This window comes from Aspergillus clavatus, genomic scaffold (genome assembly GCF_000002715.2).
Source record: "Aspergillus clavatus NRRL 1 1099423829798 genomic scaffold, whole genome shotgun sequence".
In the NCBI taxonomy this organism is placed as follows: Eukaryota; Fungi; Ascomycota; class Eurotiomycetes; order Eurotiales; family Aspergillaceae; genus Aspergillus; species Aspergillus clavatus.
The window spans coordinates 1,575,163-1,589,979 of record NW_001517101.1 but is presented as its reverse complement, the minus strand read 5'-3'; the positions used below and the strand labels follow the sequence as shown (position 1 = coordinate 1,589,979).

The following is a 14,817-nucleotide window of genomic DNA, read 5'->3' as shown; positions in this document are numbered from 1 at the left end:
ATTCTAATCTAATCTGCTGATCCACAGCCTCAGGGAAAGAAGATGATAGAAAAGTTTATTTATCTCGGCAGATCCATGCGGACCCTCACCGAGAGAACAGCAGTGACTTGGCCAAACCTATATAAACATCGCCCCTCTCATTGACACTGCAATACCAGATCCTACTCAAATAACATCTGAGAAGTCCTATCCCAAGGTCAAACTACATTATCCACCGTCTCTCGAAATGTCTCCATCTCACACCCCTCTAGTTCTGCGCCTGCTGCGCAAGAAAGACAAGACGCAGAAGGATGGCGCGCTGAGCCTGAGTGATTCCGATTCACAGATGACTTTGGTTTCAAGGTAAGTTGAACCGCTCTCCTGACTATTAGATCAGATCTGACGCTGACAATAATTTATAGAAGATCATACAAGTACACGAGGGATGCCCCGCGGACCAGGGAACAACAGTACAACGGTACGTATGCCACCAGGAGAGCTAAATACGAGCTATGCTGACGTTGGATGCAGCCGCCGACATGTGCTTTGGATCATGCTGCCGGAATTGATATCCATTAGGGCTTGGTTGGAGTTGGGTGTTTTTGGGTCAAAAAGTTTCATATTCAAGGTCACTATCACGACGGTATATTCTATCCCTCTGCAGAGATAATAAATAATAACATAATCCACTCATCACTTATTATCCAGTTCACCATCCCTAGTCCCACACAGCTGTCATGAATGACAGATAGCAGATCATCGTGTACGCGGCCATCATATAGAACCGCTTGTATGTTCGACGATCGTACGCCGTTGTCGCTTTCCCTCCGCGGACGCATCGAACACCAGTAAAAACCGCAAAGATCGCATGTAGTGCTGCAGTCACCACGGCGCCGGTACGTATCCATCCCACGCTGCCAGAAACGGCACCACCACAGTGCCAGGAAGCCATGCAAGAATTCATCAACGGCGACATCCCAGCTGCACCGAGCACCAACGCCGTCGCCCAGCGCAGCGCCCCCTCCCACTCAGGCCCAACGACAACCGGTAACGTCCGCCTCCCCATCACCCTATCCCCCTCACTATCATGAAACTCCTGCAGATGGATCGTAGCCATGACCCACGCAGACAGACACAGATAGAACCTCACCGGCGGCAGCGGGAAGGACGCGATAACGCTGCGGATGGTCTCATCGATGAGCCGGAACATGTTATACACGCCCACCGCGACAAACGCGCTACGGAGCACGAAGTGGTTAAGTCTCGGCCAGACGTAGCAGAAGTACGTCCAGAGCTGGTACCAGAGCAGGAGGGCCGAGGCGCCGGGCCCTGCGAGGTAGTAGACCAGCAAGGGACAGATGAGCCAGCTGAGTGCCCAGCGTTGGTGGCCGCCGCGTACGGTGAGTAGACCGGAGGGGATGGGCCGGTGCGGCTTGTTGATTCGGTCCTCTTCGACTGAGGTGACCTGGTTGACGACCTCGAAGATGTACGAGTAGCAGAGGAAGATGGCGACGGTTTTGCAGAGAATGAGGGCGAGCTGTGGCCAGGGAATACTGAGGAGCAGAGCTGGGGTTGGAAGGAAACGGGCCAGCATGCCGATTATGGGGAGGATGATGCTTTCTCCCACGTTGGTGTATAGCAGATGCCAGGTAATGAGGAGCTCTTTGTGAATACTGCTCGGAAGCTTGAGGTGTTGCATTTTGACATTGATGGCTTAGATGCTGTTGAGAAGAGAGAAAGACAGTTGAAAGGTAGAGAGAATCATGAGCAGCGAGTCAACAGTAGGGGCGTTATATATGGCCTCTAGAGGATTCATTCTCTCACTGGAGACTGGCTCTTAATCCATTCACTTGTCTCTAGGTTCAATATCAATGGCATCTATAACAGTCCATGTTCACGAGCTTATCCGTTAAGGAGATTACCTCATGCTTCAGCGCAAGATCGCCTTCCGCCCAGGATCAGGATCGACACCAAGATCAGCCCACCTCGGATATTTCTCAATTCGGGGTAAGTTCTCGAGTATATCTTGCTGGAAGAATGCTGGAGTCAATATGTTGTTTGGCCCAGCAGTAATAGATGATTCGAATCCACTCTCGGGCAACTTGACGAGACGGCTCACCCCTAGCTAGAGCCACCATGCAGGGGGAGAAAGGGGGAGAGAGAAACATGACGCTTTTTAACTTCTTAAAAGACCAGCACGTAGACTGTGCCTTAGCTGTTCCATGACCATCTAGCGTGGAGAAAAAGTGGAAAAGATGCTGCACCTACAGAAAGCGGGCCAGCAATAATCAGCGTATAGCAGACGCCGAAAATAGTCAGAGTTTGAGTATGATTTGACCAGTGATTAAATGCGTCTTATCACTTAGTAGGCTGCGGGGCAGAGGAGGTCAGAAAGTACATGAGCAAGGAGAGCTTCTGTGCACTTGCTTGAGACTAACACTGAAGAATGTATTAGTGATTAGACAGATACAGATATCACCTTTCAATAGAGAGACTTGCCACTTGTTCATACTTCGCAAATCTGCCTAGATGCCACTCGCTTAGAGCCAGGTTTCCCATCGTCTCGGGTCCAGTCATTACTGGGTTCAATCCCTTGGGAGATACATGCTCGACCCTGTTCCACTCTCGGGAAAGAAGCGGATGAATCCATGCCTTTGATTTGCAAATCGACTGCGCCAAATGAGAGCTGTCAGCTGCATAGTCTAGCTTATAGTGGTTATTCACCTGAATCAATTGGTACAGTTAGAGGTCGACTAAACTGGGAGGACAAGGAAACAGTACATACATAGTGCGGATGTGATTGGATCGGATTAGTTGTAGCACTCTTCTTAATGGGGGATTGATCTACCATATGGCTCTTGACATGAAGATCTTTAAGGAGGAAAAAGATGCATCACAAGCTTCACAGCTGGGTCTCGGAAGAAAGATGACAGTGCTGCCTGAGGTGTCGCTTGGTGCCTAAGGTCTTATCGTTATCGCGCGTCTCCCAAGAAATGATGCATCACAAGTCCGTCTCATCACCGCAACTTCAAAGCAACGAACCGATGCTAGAGCTGTCTTCTGCATAAATGCCCCCTGTAGGAGTAAGACAGTCCCGTTGCCTCGCCGTCGTGTGATACCACTGACCTATCTCACAGACGCCTTCTCCATTCCGATTCCCTCCACGCCCACGCTCATCAGCTCGTCCAAATGCTAGTTCTCAATTCGCATCCACGCCTCGCTTTCTCTTATCTCAAACACCAAGTAGGCCCGAGATATCAAGCGAGAAAGATGGCGTCAGTAATCTAGGTGCAGAAGCCTCCCCACAGTCAACCCCTCTGCCCACGTCGCGTGCGGTGCCGCGTTCGCGCCGACGAGAAACGATCGAGGACTCGGGAGAGGATGAGCAAGACGTTGCAACTCTAGGCCCACGAACCCGACGTGTAGATGCTATCTCGGACGATGACTCAAATCACAGTACTCCACCAGAGAGTGCAAACGAGATCGACACGGCGTTCGAGGCACTCTTCGGACCGACGTCAACAGACCGCAGGAAACGACGGCGTATCTCCTTAGACGCAGAACCTGCTATGGCCCAACGTGGAAGACGCAACATCGATGCGATTCTCACTTCACCCCCCGAGGCTCGGTCGCAGACCGCGGACCCTCCTTCCTCGCCAATCCCATTTCGTACTCCAAAACAGACGGCTCAGCCAGCAGCTTCGCGCATACCATCATCCGTTGCACAAAGGGCGCCGGGCCCTGCCACACCGGCAAGCACACGGCCATCCCGCAACCACCTTCGCTTCATGATGTCCCAGCCCACGTTCAGCAGCCAATCGCAATTCACCCCGAAGGTCCCTGCAGCCTCCGCAAACCAACTACCAACACCCGCGCCGCAAAGACAAAAACCCGCGTTCGTCCTACCTCGCTCTCCGTCCCCGTCCCGGACGCAAGAGGCAACGGCAGACATACCCTCTCCATTCTCCCCTTCATCTCGTGCGCTCCGCCGTCGAGGACGCGCGCGGTCTAGCGCCCCTAGCTATCTACCGGGTGGTATGGCCTCGGACGTGCGCAGTTGGATTCTAGAGATAGGGACGAAGCGAGAACAGACGCAGCTTGGTGCTGTTCGTCGCGTTGAGCTATCTCAACGAGATCCGCTCTCAGAGATACAGAAGTATTATGCCGTGGTCCGCATCAGCGGCGTTCGCCAGTCGGCGTTGAGTAGCTCTGGTCCGCTGGCCTTTATTCAGGGATCATCTGTGCCGTCTGATGATGGAGGCGACACTACAAATTCTGAGACACAAAAGCTGCTCCTTCTCGGTCCTCCTCGATCCGCCACGGTGGGGTCCAATCTTCCCACTCCTGAGCTTCAGCCTGGCCAGGTGATTGGAGTATATCGTGGTTTGGTATGGGAGGTTGGTCTTGATCGGGAACATTTGGCTTCTGTGACGCCGAGTATGGAGGAGCTGAGGCTGGAGCACGAATCTGGACTTGGAGACTCGGAGGGTGAGGAGAAATGGCTTGTGGGGATGGAATGGGAGCTGATATGTGATTGTTGATGTAGATGGATTGCTTCTTTGTCTGTATATAGTTTAGAGATACCCTACAGTATACCACTCGCTATTTCTCGTACAAGCGGTTCGAGTGATATGAAAATAACAATATATGCTTAATTGTCATAGATGCTTGTCCAATGCTTTTTTTTCTATGCCCACAACCAGATAGAACACCATAGCTCCAGAAGATGAACCCGTGATACCTCGAACCCACAACGATGAGAGTGTATATTTAAAATACAAAGAACCCCAAAGACCCAATTACGGAAGTCCACCGTCTTCATTGGCAACGACCCTCAAGGCGTCCAGCGCAACACTGCATCCCCACTTCACCAACTTCCGGTCCTTCTCAGACTCGACAAGATCCGTCTTCGAGACCACCTTCCGCACGAAGAAAATCAACCCCTTGACGATTTGCGGCGTATCTCGCGTGCGCATGAAGATCTCGATGAGCGGTTTCTCATCCCGAGCAGCTTCCTCCTCCCCATCCGTCTTCTTGCTCTTCTTCTTGGAGCGTTTCGACTTCTGCGACTGCTGGATGATGCTGATGAAGAGGATTTCAAGGAAGGCCTTGGTCTTGGGCTGTACGTAGGCGAAATTGAGCGTCTTTAGCACACTGAGTGTCAGGGCGTTGTCCGCGATCAGGCTGCCGTACATCTTGGCCAGGTTGACGATGGATTTCATTTGGAGCTTGTTGCGCTCGTCGGCCTCGTCTTCGCCGAAACCGCCGTCGGAGTCGTCGTCCATGTCGCCGGCTTCGCCCATGCGCTTGAAGGCGTTCCATAGGGTGTACATGAATGAGACTTTCATGCGGCGGCCCATCTCGCCGCAGAGCCGGCGACCGATCAAGGTGTAGTATGGGTTGTAGGCCTCCTCTTCCATGGCGCAGTGGGTGAGGACGCGGGGGATCTCATATTCCTGCGTGCGTTTCAGCCGGAGTTTCAATAGGCGCACGTGTGCGTCCTGGTAGTCTGTTGCAGACATGATGGCGACGAAGATCGATCGTCGGATGTCAGTGTTCATGCGATGCGCCTTGGCGATGCTTGCTAGATCAGGCTCGCCCTCGCTGTCATCGTCCGGCACAGCTTGCTTGTTATCGAGCGGGAGATTGGCTAGTTCCTGACGCGCAGAGACCAGAGGATCCTCCTTCCAGCTGGCACCGACAAGCCACCATTTACCCTTCTTCGAGGCGTTGTGAATGTCCTCCCGAGATATGCTGATGGGCTCTGTGGCACGAAGGACTCGGGAATTGTTCAACGATCCAAGAATTTTCCGCATCTTGGTGATGTGCTCTGATGCGATCGTCGAGCCAGGGGCGGATTTCAAGCGGTTGTTCTTGAGGTCGGTGATGGTATCAATCATGAATTTTGTACGCACTGACAGGGCTTCTTCGCCGATCTTCGCGACTGCCGGCTGGATGAGAAGAACAATGTCCTTCAGGGAGGATGGGTCGTCTTGACGAAGTTGAGGTCCGGAATCTAATGTTTGTTAGTCGCAACCCTTGCCAATCGACGGTATGAATACGTACTTCTAATGACTTTGAGGAGTAACTCTGTGTTTTCCTCATTGATATCCTGTAGAAACAATCGGATGTAATCGAAGACCAGCGTGCTGCTTACGACATGGAAGTTGTAAAGCTGCGAAAGGAGCGAGATGAGGTTGATCATCTCCTTCCCTTGGAACTTGTCGCGCTCATCACCAGCCGCATCAAAGTATTCAACCAGCTTTTGTACGAGCTCGGCGCCAAAATCCATCCCAATGACCTTGTACAGTGCAGCGATGAAGCCCGCATGCAGGATGACGAACGTATCCTGCAAAGCGGATCTTTCACACACCAAACCAAAGAGGAGCGTCAGCAACGTCGACGTGACATTCTGACGGGGATATTCGCGATAGAGCTTTTCAAATTCATTGAGGATCGAGACGAGGTTGGCTTCCGATAGCTTGTTCAGTTGACCTTGAGCCTGCCTCCGCAGCCGTGTGAGTGATTCGGACTCAGAGGTAGAAGCAGCTCGTAACGATGGGGGGATGTATTTGGCTGGCTTGTTCTCGGCAGATTGAGCGACAGGCGCAACATAGGGATTTTCGCGCTTCTTGGCCGGCTTCTCGTCCTCGCCCGTGTCGCCCTCCTCGTCTTCATCTTCGTCCGACTCGTCAAACATATCTTCTTCATCGAAGTCTTCCATATCTTCGTCACTTCCTAAATCACTATCGTCCTCCTCCGAGTCCTCCTCTACCTCAAGACCTTGGGCTTTTCTTCTCTTTTTCTGCAGCCATTCGTCAGCCTCCCGTTTGCGCTTCCGGCTTTCATCGGCCGACTCGTCGTCTATTTCTCCTAGCAGGTCCAGCAGCCCGTCCTCCTCAAACGACTTCGGAAGCTTCTTCCCCTTCTTCAGCCCCAGCTTCTTCTCCAGCGCCGCGATCTCTGCATCGTCTTCATTTAACTTCTCCTGCACCGCGCTAGAAACTTTGCGCGGCCGTTTTTCCACCTCATCCTCGTCGTCCTCCGAATCGGATTGCTGAACCTCCTTGGTCTTTTTCAGTATCGACTTCGGCTTCGTCTCCGTCTTCGCCTTCTTCGACTTTGGCGGAGCGACATCATCTTCGTCCGATTCCGCTAGATCCACGTCGAAGTCGGACCCGTCCTCAAGACCCGCAAGGTCTTCATCGTCGTCGTCGTCGTCGTCGTCGTCTTCCTCCTCGTCCTCGCGGGACCGTCTACCAGAAGATTTGGACGGGGGCCCTCGCTTTCCTTTCTTTTCTGCTCGTTCCGCTCGACGTTGGTCTTTGCGCGTCGCAGGTCCGTTCCGCTTATTCTTTCTCTCACCGTAGTGGTCTTTGATGCCCAGCTCCGCGCGAAGATTTCGGGGCAGCGAGGTGGTGTTGTGTCTGGGTCTGGGTCGCCTCATTACGGCGACTATCGTGTGTATTCGGCGATCAAGAATAGTCCTCTCAGAATTGAATATTGGTTGTCGTGAAGAAATGACCATATACAAGATTTTTTATTTTATTTTTTTTTTTCTAAAAGAAAGACTGCGGAGCGGAGGCGGGACTCAATATGAAGGCGGTGTGGCCCGAGTTGCGGAGATTTGTCTCCCCACTACAGCGATAGAATCAATGATCGAGACGAGACAGAGACAGCAGCATATAGCAGGCCAGGGACGACACTATCGATCAGCGCAGGGTACCTGATCACGAATTGCTTCTTCAGCCTCCATCACGCACCTCATATACAGCGATTCACGGCAGCAAGATTCGAAATACCCGATTGACCACCAAATCGGCCACATCACACAGACACCACATCGAATCACCGACCTGACATCACATTATCCAAACAAAACATAAGATGGCACCCCATCTCAGCCAGGAAGAGGTACGGTACCTATTTCTACTCAATCAACGCTCAAAGCACCCCCAAATCCCCAGGATCCAGAAAAAAAAACCACCCCATACTAACGTAATCACAACCCAGTTCCTCTCCTCCCTCTCCACCCTCCTCACCAAAACCTCCGAGAAAGCCCGCGGCTCCGTCTTCCTCACCCAGAAACCTCTCCTCCAAACCCCCAGCTCAGACGAAAGCGCCTCCCCGTCAACACTCCCGCCGATCCTCATCCGCGCCACAGACGGCAATACCAGCGCCCCGAACCCCAAGTCCAGCAAGGACCAGAACAAGAAGGCCGCGAAGACGTCCAAGGTGAAGCTGTCGACGGTGGTGGCGCAGGAGGAACTGGAGGCGTTCTTTGCGCGGTACGCGGAGGTGTGCAAGGCCGGGATGACGGGGCTGAAGAAGCGGGATCGGAAAAAGGGAAAGGCGAAGGCGAAAGGGGCTGCTTCGAAGGTTACCAAGGCGTGATTGAGGATTTGGAGGTGATGTCGCGAGGTTTTGTTTTTTTTTTTTTCTAAAGCATATCTGGCGTTCAATGCTATGTGGGTTTTATACCGTGCCCCAGGAGGCTGGATCTTGAGTGGTACCTGCTCATATGTAAAAGGTATGCTTTCTCTGTGTGTTGATATGATATGTGACTTCGTGATCTGGCATATTCTTCGCTGGGTAGAGAACCACGTAGATTGGTGAATAAGGGTATATTAATGATCGTTGATACACGCTAAGATACAGGGGTTCATTATCGAGTACACATGCAATGCGAAACCTGCATCCGCCCAAAAGCCGTACATATGCCCAAAACAGAAAGTGAAGAAGCAGAGAGAGATCGTACAGAAAGGGTCATTATCAGAACTTAAATTGTTCTTGTGCAAGATTGGCGAGTTCAGATGGAAAGAAAGAAGATAGGGTATGGGTATGGTTCACAACAAATATGGGTCGACTCAAAAAAGGAAAAGGATTGGGGAGTTAGTCGAGATCCCAAGGATCGAGTTTCCTCACGACAACGGATTCCGGAGGTTCTCTTGAATGATCAGGATTGATTGGGATGTCAAAATCATCCACGGCTTCCTGGGAATGGGCGGCGTGATATTCTAGCCTTCGAGTGAAATCGCCCATCGCGGAATGGAGAGCGGGGCCAAGAACAATTCTAGCCGCGATATGAATCAATAGAATGAACAGCTGAACCGGAGGCACCAAGACCAGGGTGCAGGTCTTTTGGATGATAGAGGCTGCATCTTGCTTTTCGGGCGGGCTTGTGCCGACCAAGATGGATGATGGTGGCATAGGCGATATCTCCCGCTCCCGGGATGCCTTGGACCGTCGGCGGAACTCAGAACTCATATCGCTGAGGTTTTTTGCAAGATCTGCCTCCTCCTCCTCCTCCTCCTCCTCCTCCTCCTCCTCCTCCTCCGTAGGGACTCGCAAGAATGACCGAGAACTCGGCTTCAACGGGATGTCTCTCGGCAAAGTGCCGGCGGACGGGGCCATGTCATCGTTGCAGTAGTTGGCCTCAAAAGAAGCTCCCATTTCAGACAGCGTGTCAGGCAAGTTCGAAAGCTTAAAGCCGAGATCTTCCGACAGACTATCGCTCTGGTCTGGGAACTTCTCCGGACAGGCCATGGATGCCGGCGATGCCGTCGTCAATGGAGAATTCGGTTCGCCGCGCGGGGACGGAGGAAGTTCCATCGAGTGGAAGGACTCAACGCTCGAAGAAAGGCACATGTCAAGATTGACCTGCGTATCAGATGTGTCCTCGAACCTTGCCAGCAGGGTTTCGAAGCTAGGTTGTGTTTCCGTTATAGCGTCGGTTGGGAGAACTGGGAGACCAGGAACATAGAGTGGAGACATCTCTTCCTCCTCCTTGTTGGCATCGGGAATGGTCTCGAGAGCAACGTTGTCGCTTTTCTTGGCTATCAAACCACTAGCGCTGGACGTTCCTTCGTCCGCGACTTCCTCGACACTAGCAATACTGGATGCAAGCTCCTCTGTTGAAGATCCGGCCTCCGAGATGGCGATTGACCGGACGGGCGCACTCTCTCGTCGTCCTTTTGGCCGCCATGCTCTCTTTGGCCGTGGGGCTTTCGCTTCTTCCGGAATCTCGACCGTGAACCCTCTCTTGAAGGGACATGGGGTGACTTCGTAGCGCAGGACTTTCGGAAGCGCATCTTTCATAGCCGCGACGAGTTCCCTGTCTTCTTCGGTTTTATTTGGAAGTTCGATGCGATAGTACGTAAGAGGACGAATGCGCAACACAAAAGTCGACTCTCGGTCCACGCACCAACACTGGGAGTTTTTGAGAATGGCATGGACAACACTGCCACATTTTAGAAACACAGTCAAACCATGCACTTTTTCGAGTCTCAAGGGCGCACATGCGACCGTGCGCTCCATCGCCGATCGCCATGGAAGCGTTTCGATCGTGTCCACGGGATAGTCGAAGTCGGTTGGTGTAGTGCTGGAGGGAATCGGCGCAAGGGCTTTGGGAGAGAAATGGACTATCTTTGCCGATGGATGAAAAAAGAGGTCATTTTCGGAGGCTGAAGCCCGGAGAGACTCCGAACTGGCTTGCTTCCGTGGCTGCAGCTTAGATGGGAGGGTTGCAGACCGGCGAATGGATTTGGTCTGAACAGGGGGCGCATCCGAAGATTCGGGCATGTTGGAGGTTAAACAAGGAGAAAATGGATTACATTGAAGATGATAAAGAAAACAGAGATTAGTTAGTGTTCCTAGAAGAGATTTAAGGAAGGACTATGGAAGGAATAATAATAGATGAAAGAAAAGAATGAATGAATGAATGAATGATGGGGGGATGGTAGAGTCCAGGGAACGAATGATGGTTAGAAGTGAACTCAACTATTATTATGATTATTACAGAGTATCACGCTCATCATTATTATCGGCTTTTGGGATTTGATTTGCTTGGATTGCGGGGAATGTCGCCTGAGGCATCCGAGGCATCACCTGGAAGGCCGAAACGCGTGGGTCCGCGCGTCTATAAGGCTTAGTCATTCTTACGCGTCTATCGTCTATTTGGCCAATCACTACCGGTGATGACGCAGGTTGTCCCATACCTACAGTATCCACTGCCTACTAGGTACAATACTAGACCACAATAATTAGTTATTTGGCTGCCTGTGCCAGCGTCACAGCTTAGACAGCGTGATTTCCTCCTTTTTTAACGCCCGAAAGAACATGCATCCTTGTTGACTCGCTCCTAGAAATTAACGGTGTATTTTCTCTGCAAAGAGGGGTGGTCACCATGTCTAATTTTGAACCCAATGCCGTCATCCGCGGTTTCCAGCTCACAGTTGTTGGAAGTAAGTTGCTATGGCTTTCATGCTCTGCTGAACTCCCTGGTTCCGAGTTTCCCGTTGCTAGCGAGCGCAGGGGTAGTAGGCTATCAAGGAGTTATGATCCAATATGATCTTGTGAACGACGCTGACAGTATCCCCGATAGCTGTTCGCGCGCTGCGCAACCCGAAGCTCTTCAAATACGATCATTTTCGACAAGCAGCTCTGGCTATAGCTGTTGGTGTGGCTATTCATTTGATCATTCAGATTCCGGTATGGTTTTTTGCGCAACCGTGTGTCTGCCGACGTTACTGATCATGAGTTGCGTTGCCTAGATCATCGGAGTCAAATTTCTCCTTTGGATCGCATCATGGTTTTCCGATCTAGACCGCAGCACCTGGGATGACTCCATCATGAGCGGCGTGAACTTCCTTAATAACTCTGTTCTCCAAGTGCCGTTTCTGCTCATGACTCTGATGCGCTATGTGACTCCAACTCTAGACGAGATGTAAGCTACGCTATCGGCTTAGGTGTGAATACGTTGCTGATTCCGCAGTTTCATGGAGTCTTTGAAGTGGGTTGATTCAACCTACGTTCAAAAGCACAAGGCCGATGATCCGAAGACCCTGCGGGCCATGTACTACCCTCACCTAGTGATGTATTCCACTAAGGGCGCTACTGGGGTGTCCAAACCCGTCCCAGAAGCAATTCTGCTGTTCCTGCGCAGATATGGACGCAAATTTGGAATGCTTCTTGGCCTCTACATTCTTTCGCTTCTTCCTGTGGTCGGACGATTCGTCATGCCGGCAGCCTCCTTTTACACTTTCCAAAGTAGTGTAGGGACAACGCCTGCGGCGATCATCTTCGGAACAGGTCTGGTGCTGCCCAAGCGGTTCATTGTGCGGTTTCTACACACCTATTTTGCTTCTCGCAGTCTGATGCGTGAACTGGTGAGTTCTATCAGCCTTATTCTCTCGGCAACTAGCTAACCGTGTGAACAGCTGGAGCCATACTTTTGCCGAGTCCATTTCACGTCGGAGCAGAAGCGCCGCTGGTTCTTGGACCGTCAAGGTGTGCTGTTTGGCTTCGCATTCGCCTTCACCGTGGTCTTGAAAGCACCCTTCATCGGCGTGCTGATGTACGGTGTCGCGCAAGCATCGACCGCGTACCTGGTCACCAAGATCACCGATCCCCCACCAAGCCCTGCCGAGAGCGAAGGATTTGCTGAGAGTCAGGTCACCTGGAAGAACAAGCACGATTTCCTCCGGTTGTCGCTTGATAACCTCGACAAACTCAACGTCGCTCTGCAAAACGAAGGAGTTTCGGAGGGCACCAAAGTACCAGGGACTCCAGGACGGAAATACAGCTAGGAGACGAGACATCCTTCCACCCCAAAAAACCAAACCAAAGATGATCAGAAGCCCGGTCAGGTTGAGGAGCCAATCCCGAGCACCGATGGCCGGAGTGTATCAATATGGCCTATCTATATAACATAAAATGCAAGTTTGTCATATTAGTTTACTTGACTAAAGCTCCGTGTTTTATTATCACCTACAAATCAATCCGTCTATCGGACTTGCTGATAAGCCCGGGGAGAGATAAGAGCGGCATTAAGTGTGCTTTCGGCCCTACTAAAGTACTATGGATGTACCAACTAGCCTACTACTACTGCTGCTATGTATTCCCAGGCACTCAGCACTGATAAGGATGGATGTAACTGCTGATACGTCGACGACTTGTAATCCTTCTTCATTCCGTTCAATTTGGAGTAGCAGAATTTATGCAACGCTCATCTGCGGGGTAGACGCAATGACTGGTTGATGGGATGGATTGGAGGTCTATCTATCTACATACTTCCTTCCACCCAACTCCGACTTACTATATATATACATCATCCAGTCCAGGTACAAGCAAGAAAACCATCGATTTTCCATCTACAGCAAACCCGAGAAACAATCAAAATGGGCGTAAAAGGCATCCGTACTGCTTTGAAGGTCGATCTGAACAAACCAGCTTGGGAACAGGAGGGTTTACATGTACGTGCTCGCGCTCATACAACGCTGACGTCGACACTGCTAACACAAGCACTAGAATCGGTGGCATCCAGATGGTATGTAATCGCTAAGCGAGACAGCTTTCCATGGTCGTTACCTCTGTTCTCACAATCGTTTGTTTGTGAACAACAGTACCTGCCTACGGCAAGATTGCCAACAATGAAGTGGTCAAGATCGAATGCCTCGACTGGACCGGCGGACAGATCAAGAACAACGACTCTGCCGACGACATCAAGAACGTCGACTTGACTCAGATCCACTACCTGTCGGGCCCCTTCGAGATCGAGACCGCTGAGCCCGGCGATGTCCTGCTCGTGGAGATCCAAGACGTCCAGCCCTTCGAAGACCAGCCCTGGGGCTTCACGGGCATTTTCAGTAAAGATAATGGAGGCGGCTTCCTAGACGAACTCTACCCAGAGCCGTATGCCCTTTCTCCATTGTGCCATTGAAATACATGGTTCGCTAATTGATCTCTTCCCCCCTCGGCAGAGCTAAAGCAATCTGGGACTTTGAGGGTATCTTCTGTTCTTCGCGACACATCCCCCACGTGCGGTTTGCAGGCCTCATCCACCCGGGAATCCTGGGCTGCGCTCCGTCTCCCGAGGTTCTCGCCGAATGGAACCGCCGTGAAGGCGAGCTGATCGCGGCGAACACCACCAGCCGCGATGTCGCCAAGCCCCCCGAGCCCAAGAACGTGCACGCCGGCACAGCAAGCGAGGAAATGAAGACGAAGATCGGCAAGGAAGGCGCGCGAACGATCCCAGTACGCATACCCCCCCACCCACGATGCAAGGGAAGATTACCCCCCCGTAGCTAACACAACCCCAGGGCCGCCCCGAGCACGGCGGCAACTGCGACATCAAGAACTTGTCGCGCGGCTCCAAGGTCTACCTCCCCGTGCACGTCCCCGGCGCCAAGTTCTCCGTCGGCGACCTGCACTTCTCGCAGGGCGACGGCGAGATCTCCTTCTGCGGCGCCATCGAGATGGCCGGCGTGATCACGCTGAAATTCACCGTACTCAAAGACGGCATGGCCAAGCTAAGCATGAAGTCGCCCATCTTCCACCCGGGGCCCGTCGAGCCGCACTTCGGACCCGGCCGCTACCTCACCTTCGAGGGCTTCTCCGTCGACGAGCACGGCAAGCAGCACTATCTCGACGCGACGGTGGCGTATCGCCAGACGTGTCTGCGGGTCATCGAGTATCTCCGTCGCTACGGGTATAACGATTACCAGATCTATCTGCTGCTGAGCTGTGCGCCGGTCCAGGGCCATATTGCGGGACTGGTGGATATTCCAAATGCGTGCACCACTCTGGGCGTCCCAATGGATATTTTCGATTTTGATATCAGACCGGAGGCGGACGTGATTAAATTGGATATGGGAAGTTGTGCGTTCGCTAGCAAGTGATTTTGATGGGTTCTCTGCATGATTTTCATGGTGGTTGCTATCTGTCCCTTTCTCGATTCTCTAGTACCTAGCCTTCTTCCTTATGAGCCGACGATACGACGGCTCTGTCTCTTATAGCAGCAGCTTCCTACTCATTTGATATGTTTTCCATGAGTTTATT

General features: G+C 52.0%; 8 protein-coding genes across 8 annotated transcripts, besides 5 other annotated features; 5 read left to right on the top strand and 3 right to left on the bottom strand.

Moving 5' to 3' along the window:
- Nucleotides 1-226: 226 nt before the first annotated feature.
- On the top strand, nt 227-498 carry ACLA_092870 (uncharacterized protein; the record flags this gene model as incomplete). The annotated part of the gene is made up of 2 exons (XM_001273014.1): nt 227-342; nt 402-498. 2 exons carry the CDS (start codon nt 227-229, stop codon nt 496-498), a joined length of 213 nt encoding a protein of 70 aa, XP_001273015.1.
- Nucleotides 499-697: 199 nt separating this feature from the next.
- On the bottom strand, nt 698-1,678 carry ACLA_092860 (UbiA family prenyltransferase; the record flags this gene model as incomplete). The annotated part of the gene is made up of 1 exon (XM_001273013.1): nt 698-1,678. The coding sequence occupies one exon, from the start codon at nt 1,676-1,678 to the stop codon at nt 698-700; it is 981 nt and encodes a 326-aa protein (XP_001273014.1).
- A 1,490-nt stretch (nt 1,679-3,168) lies between these two features.
- On the top strand, nt 3,169-4,520 carry ACLA_092850 (uncharacterized protein; the record flags this gene model as incomplete). The annotated part of the gene is made up of 2 exons (XM_001273012.1): nt 3,169-3,258; nt 3,288-4,520. The coding sequence occupies 2 exons, from the start codon at nt 3,169-3,171 to the stop codon at nt 4,518-4,520; spliced, it is 1,323 nt and encodes a 440-aa protein (XP_001273013.1).
- Nucleotides 4,521-4,778: 258 nt separating this feature from the next.
- Nucleotides 4,779-7,426, bottom strand: ACLA_092840 (MIF4G domain-containing protein; the record flags this gene model as incomplete). The annotated part of the gene is made up of 2 exons (XM_001273011.1): nt 4,779-5,995; nt 6,046-7,426. 2 exons carry the CDS (start codon nt 7,424-7,426, stop codon nt 4,779-4,781), a joined length of 2,598 nt encoding a protein of 865 aa, XP_001273012.1.
- Nucleotides 7,178-7,226: a microsatellite.
- Nucleotides 7,186-7,210: a microsatellite.
- Nucleotides 7,427-7,866: 440 nt separating the features above from the next.
- Nucleotides 7,867-8,373, top strand: ACLA_092830 (signal recognition particle 14 kDa protein; the record flags this gene model as incomplete). The annotated part of the gene is made up of 2 exons (XM_001273010.1): nt 7,867-7,893; nt 7,993-8,373. The coding sequence occupies 2 exons, from the start codon at nt 7,867-7,869 to the stop codon at nt 8,371-8,373; spliced, it is 408 nt and encodes a 135-aa protein (XP_001273011.1).
- Nucleotides 8,374-8,871: 498 nt separating this feature from the next.
- Nucleotides 8,872-10,560, bottom strand: ACLA_092820 (uncharacterized protein; the record flags this gene model as incomplete). The annotated part of the gene is made up of 1 exon (XM_001273009.1): nt 8,872-10,560. One exon carries the CDS (start codon nt 10,558-10,560, stop codon nt 8,872-8,874), a length of 1,689 nt encoding a protein of 562 aa, XP_001273010.1.
- Nucleotides 9,273-9,316: a microsatellite.
- Nucleotides 9,274-9,316: a microsatellite.
- A 125-nt stretch (nt 10,561-10,685) lies between the features above and the next one.
- Nucleotides 10,686-10,707: a microsatellite.
- Nucleotides 10,708-11,164: 457 nt separating this feature from the next.
- Nucleotides 11,165-12,566, top strand: usgS (transmembrane protein UsgS; the record flags this gene model as incomplete). The annotated part of the gene is made up of 5 exons (XM_001273008.1): nt 11,165-11,222; nt 11,363-11,469; nt 11,532-11,704; nt 11,753-12,146; nt 12,198-12,566. The coding sequence occupies 5 exons, from the start codon at nt 11,165-11,167 to the stop codon at nt 12,564-12,566; spliced, it is 1,101 nt and encodes a 366-aa protein (XP_001273009.1).
- A 591-nt stretch (nt 12,567-13,157) lies between these two features.
- Nucleotides 13,158-14,657, top strand: ACLA_092800 (acetamidase/formamidase family protein; the record flags this gene model as incomplete). Its single annotated transcript, XM_001273007.1, has 5 exons — nt 13,158-13,232; nt 13,288-13,306; nt 13,383-13,671; nt 13,740-14,013; nt 14,079-14,657. 5 exons carry the CDS (start codon nt 13,158-13,160, stop codon nt 14,655-14,657), a joined length of 1,236 nt encoding a protein of 411 aa, XP_001273008.1.
- Nucleotides 14,658-14,817: the final 160 nt, after the last annotated feature.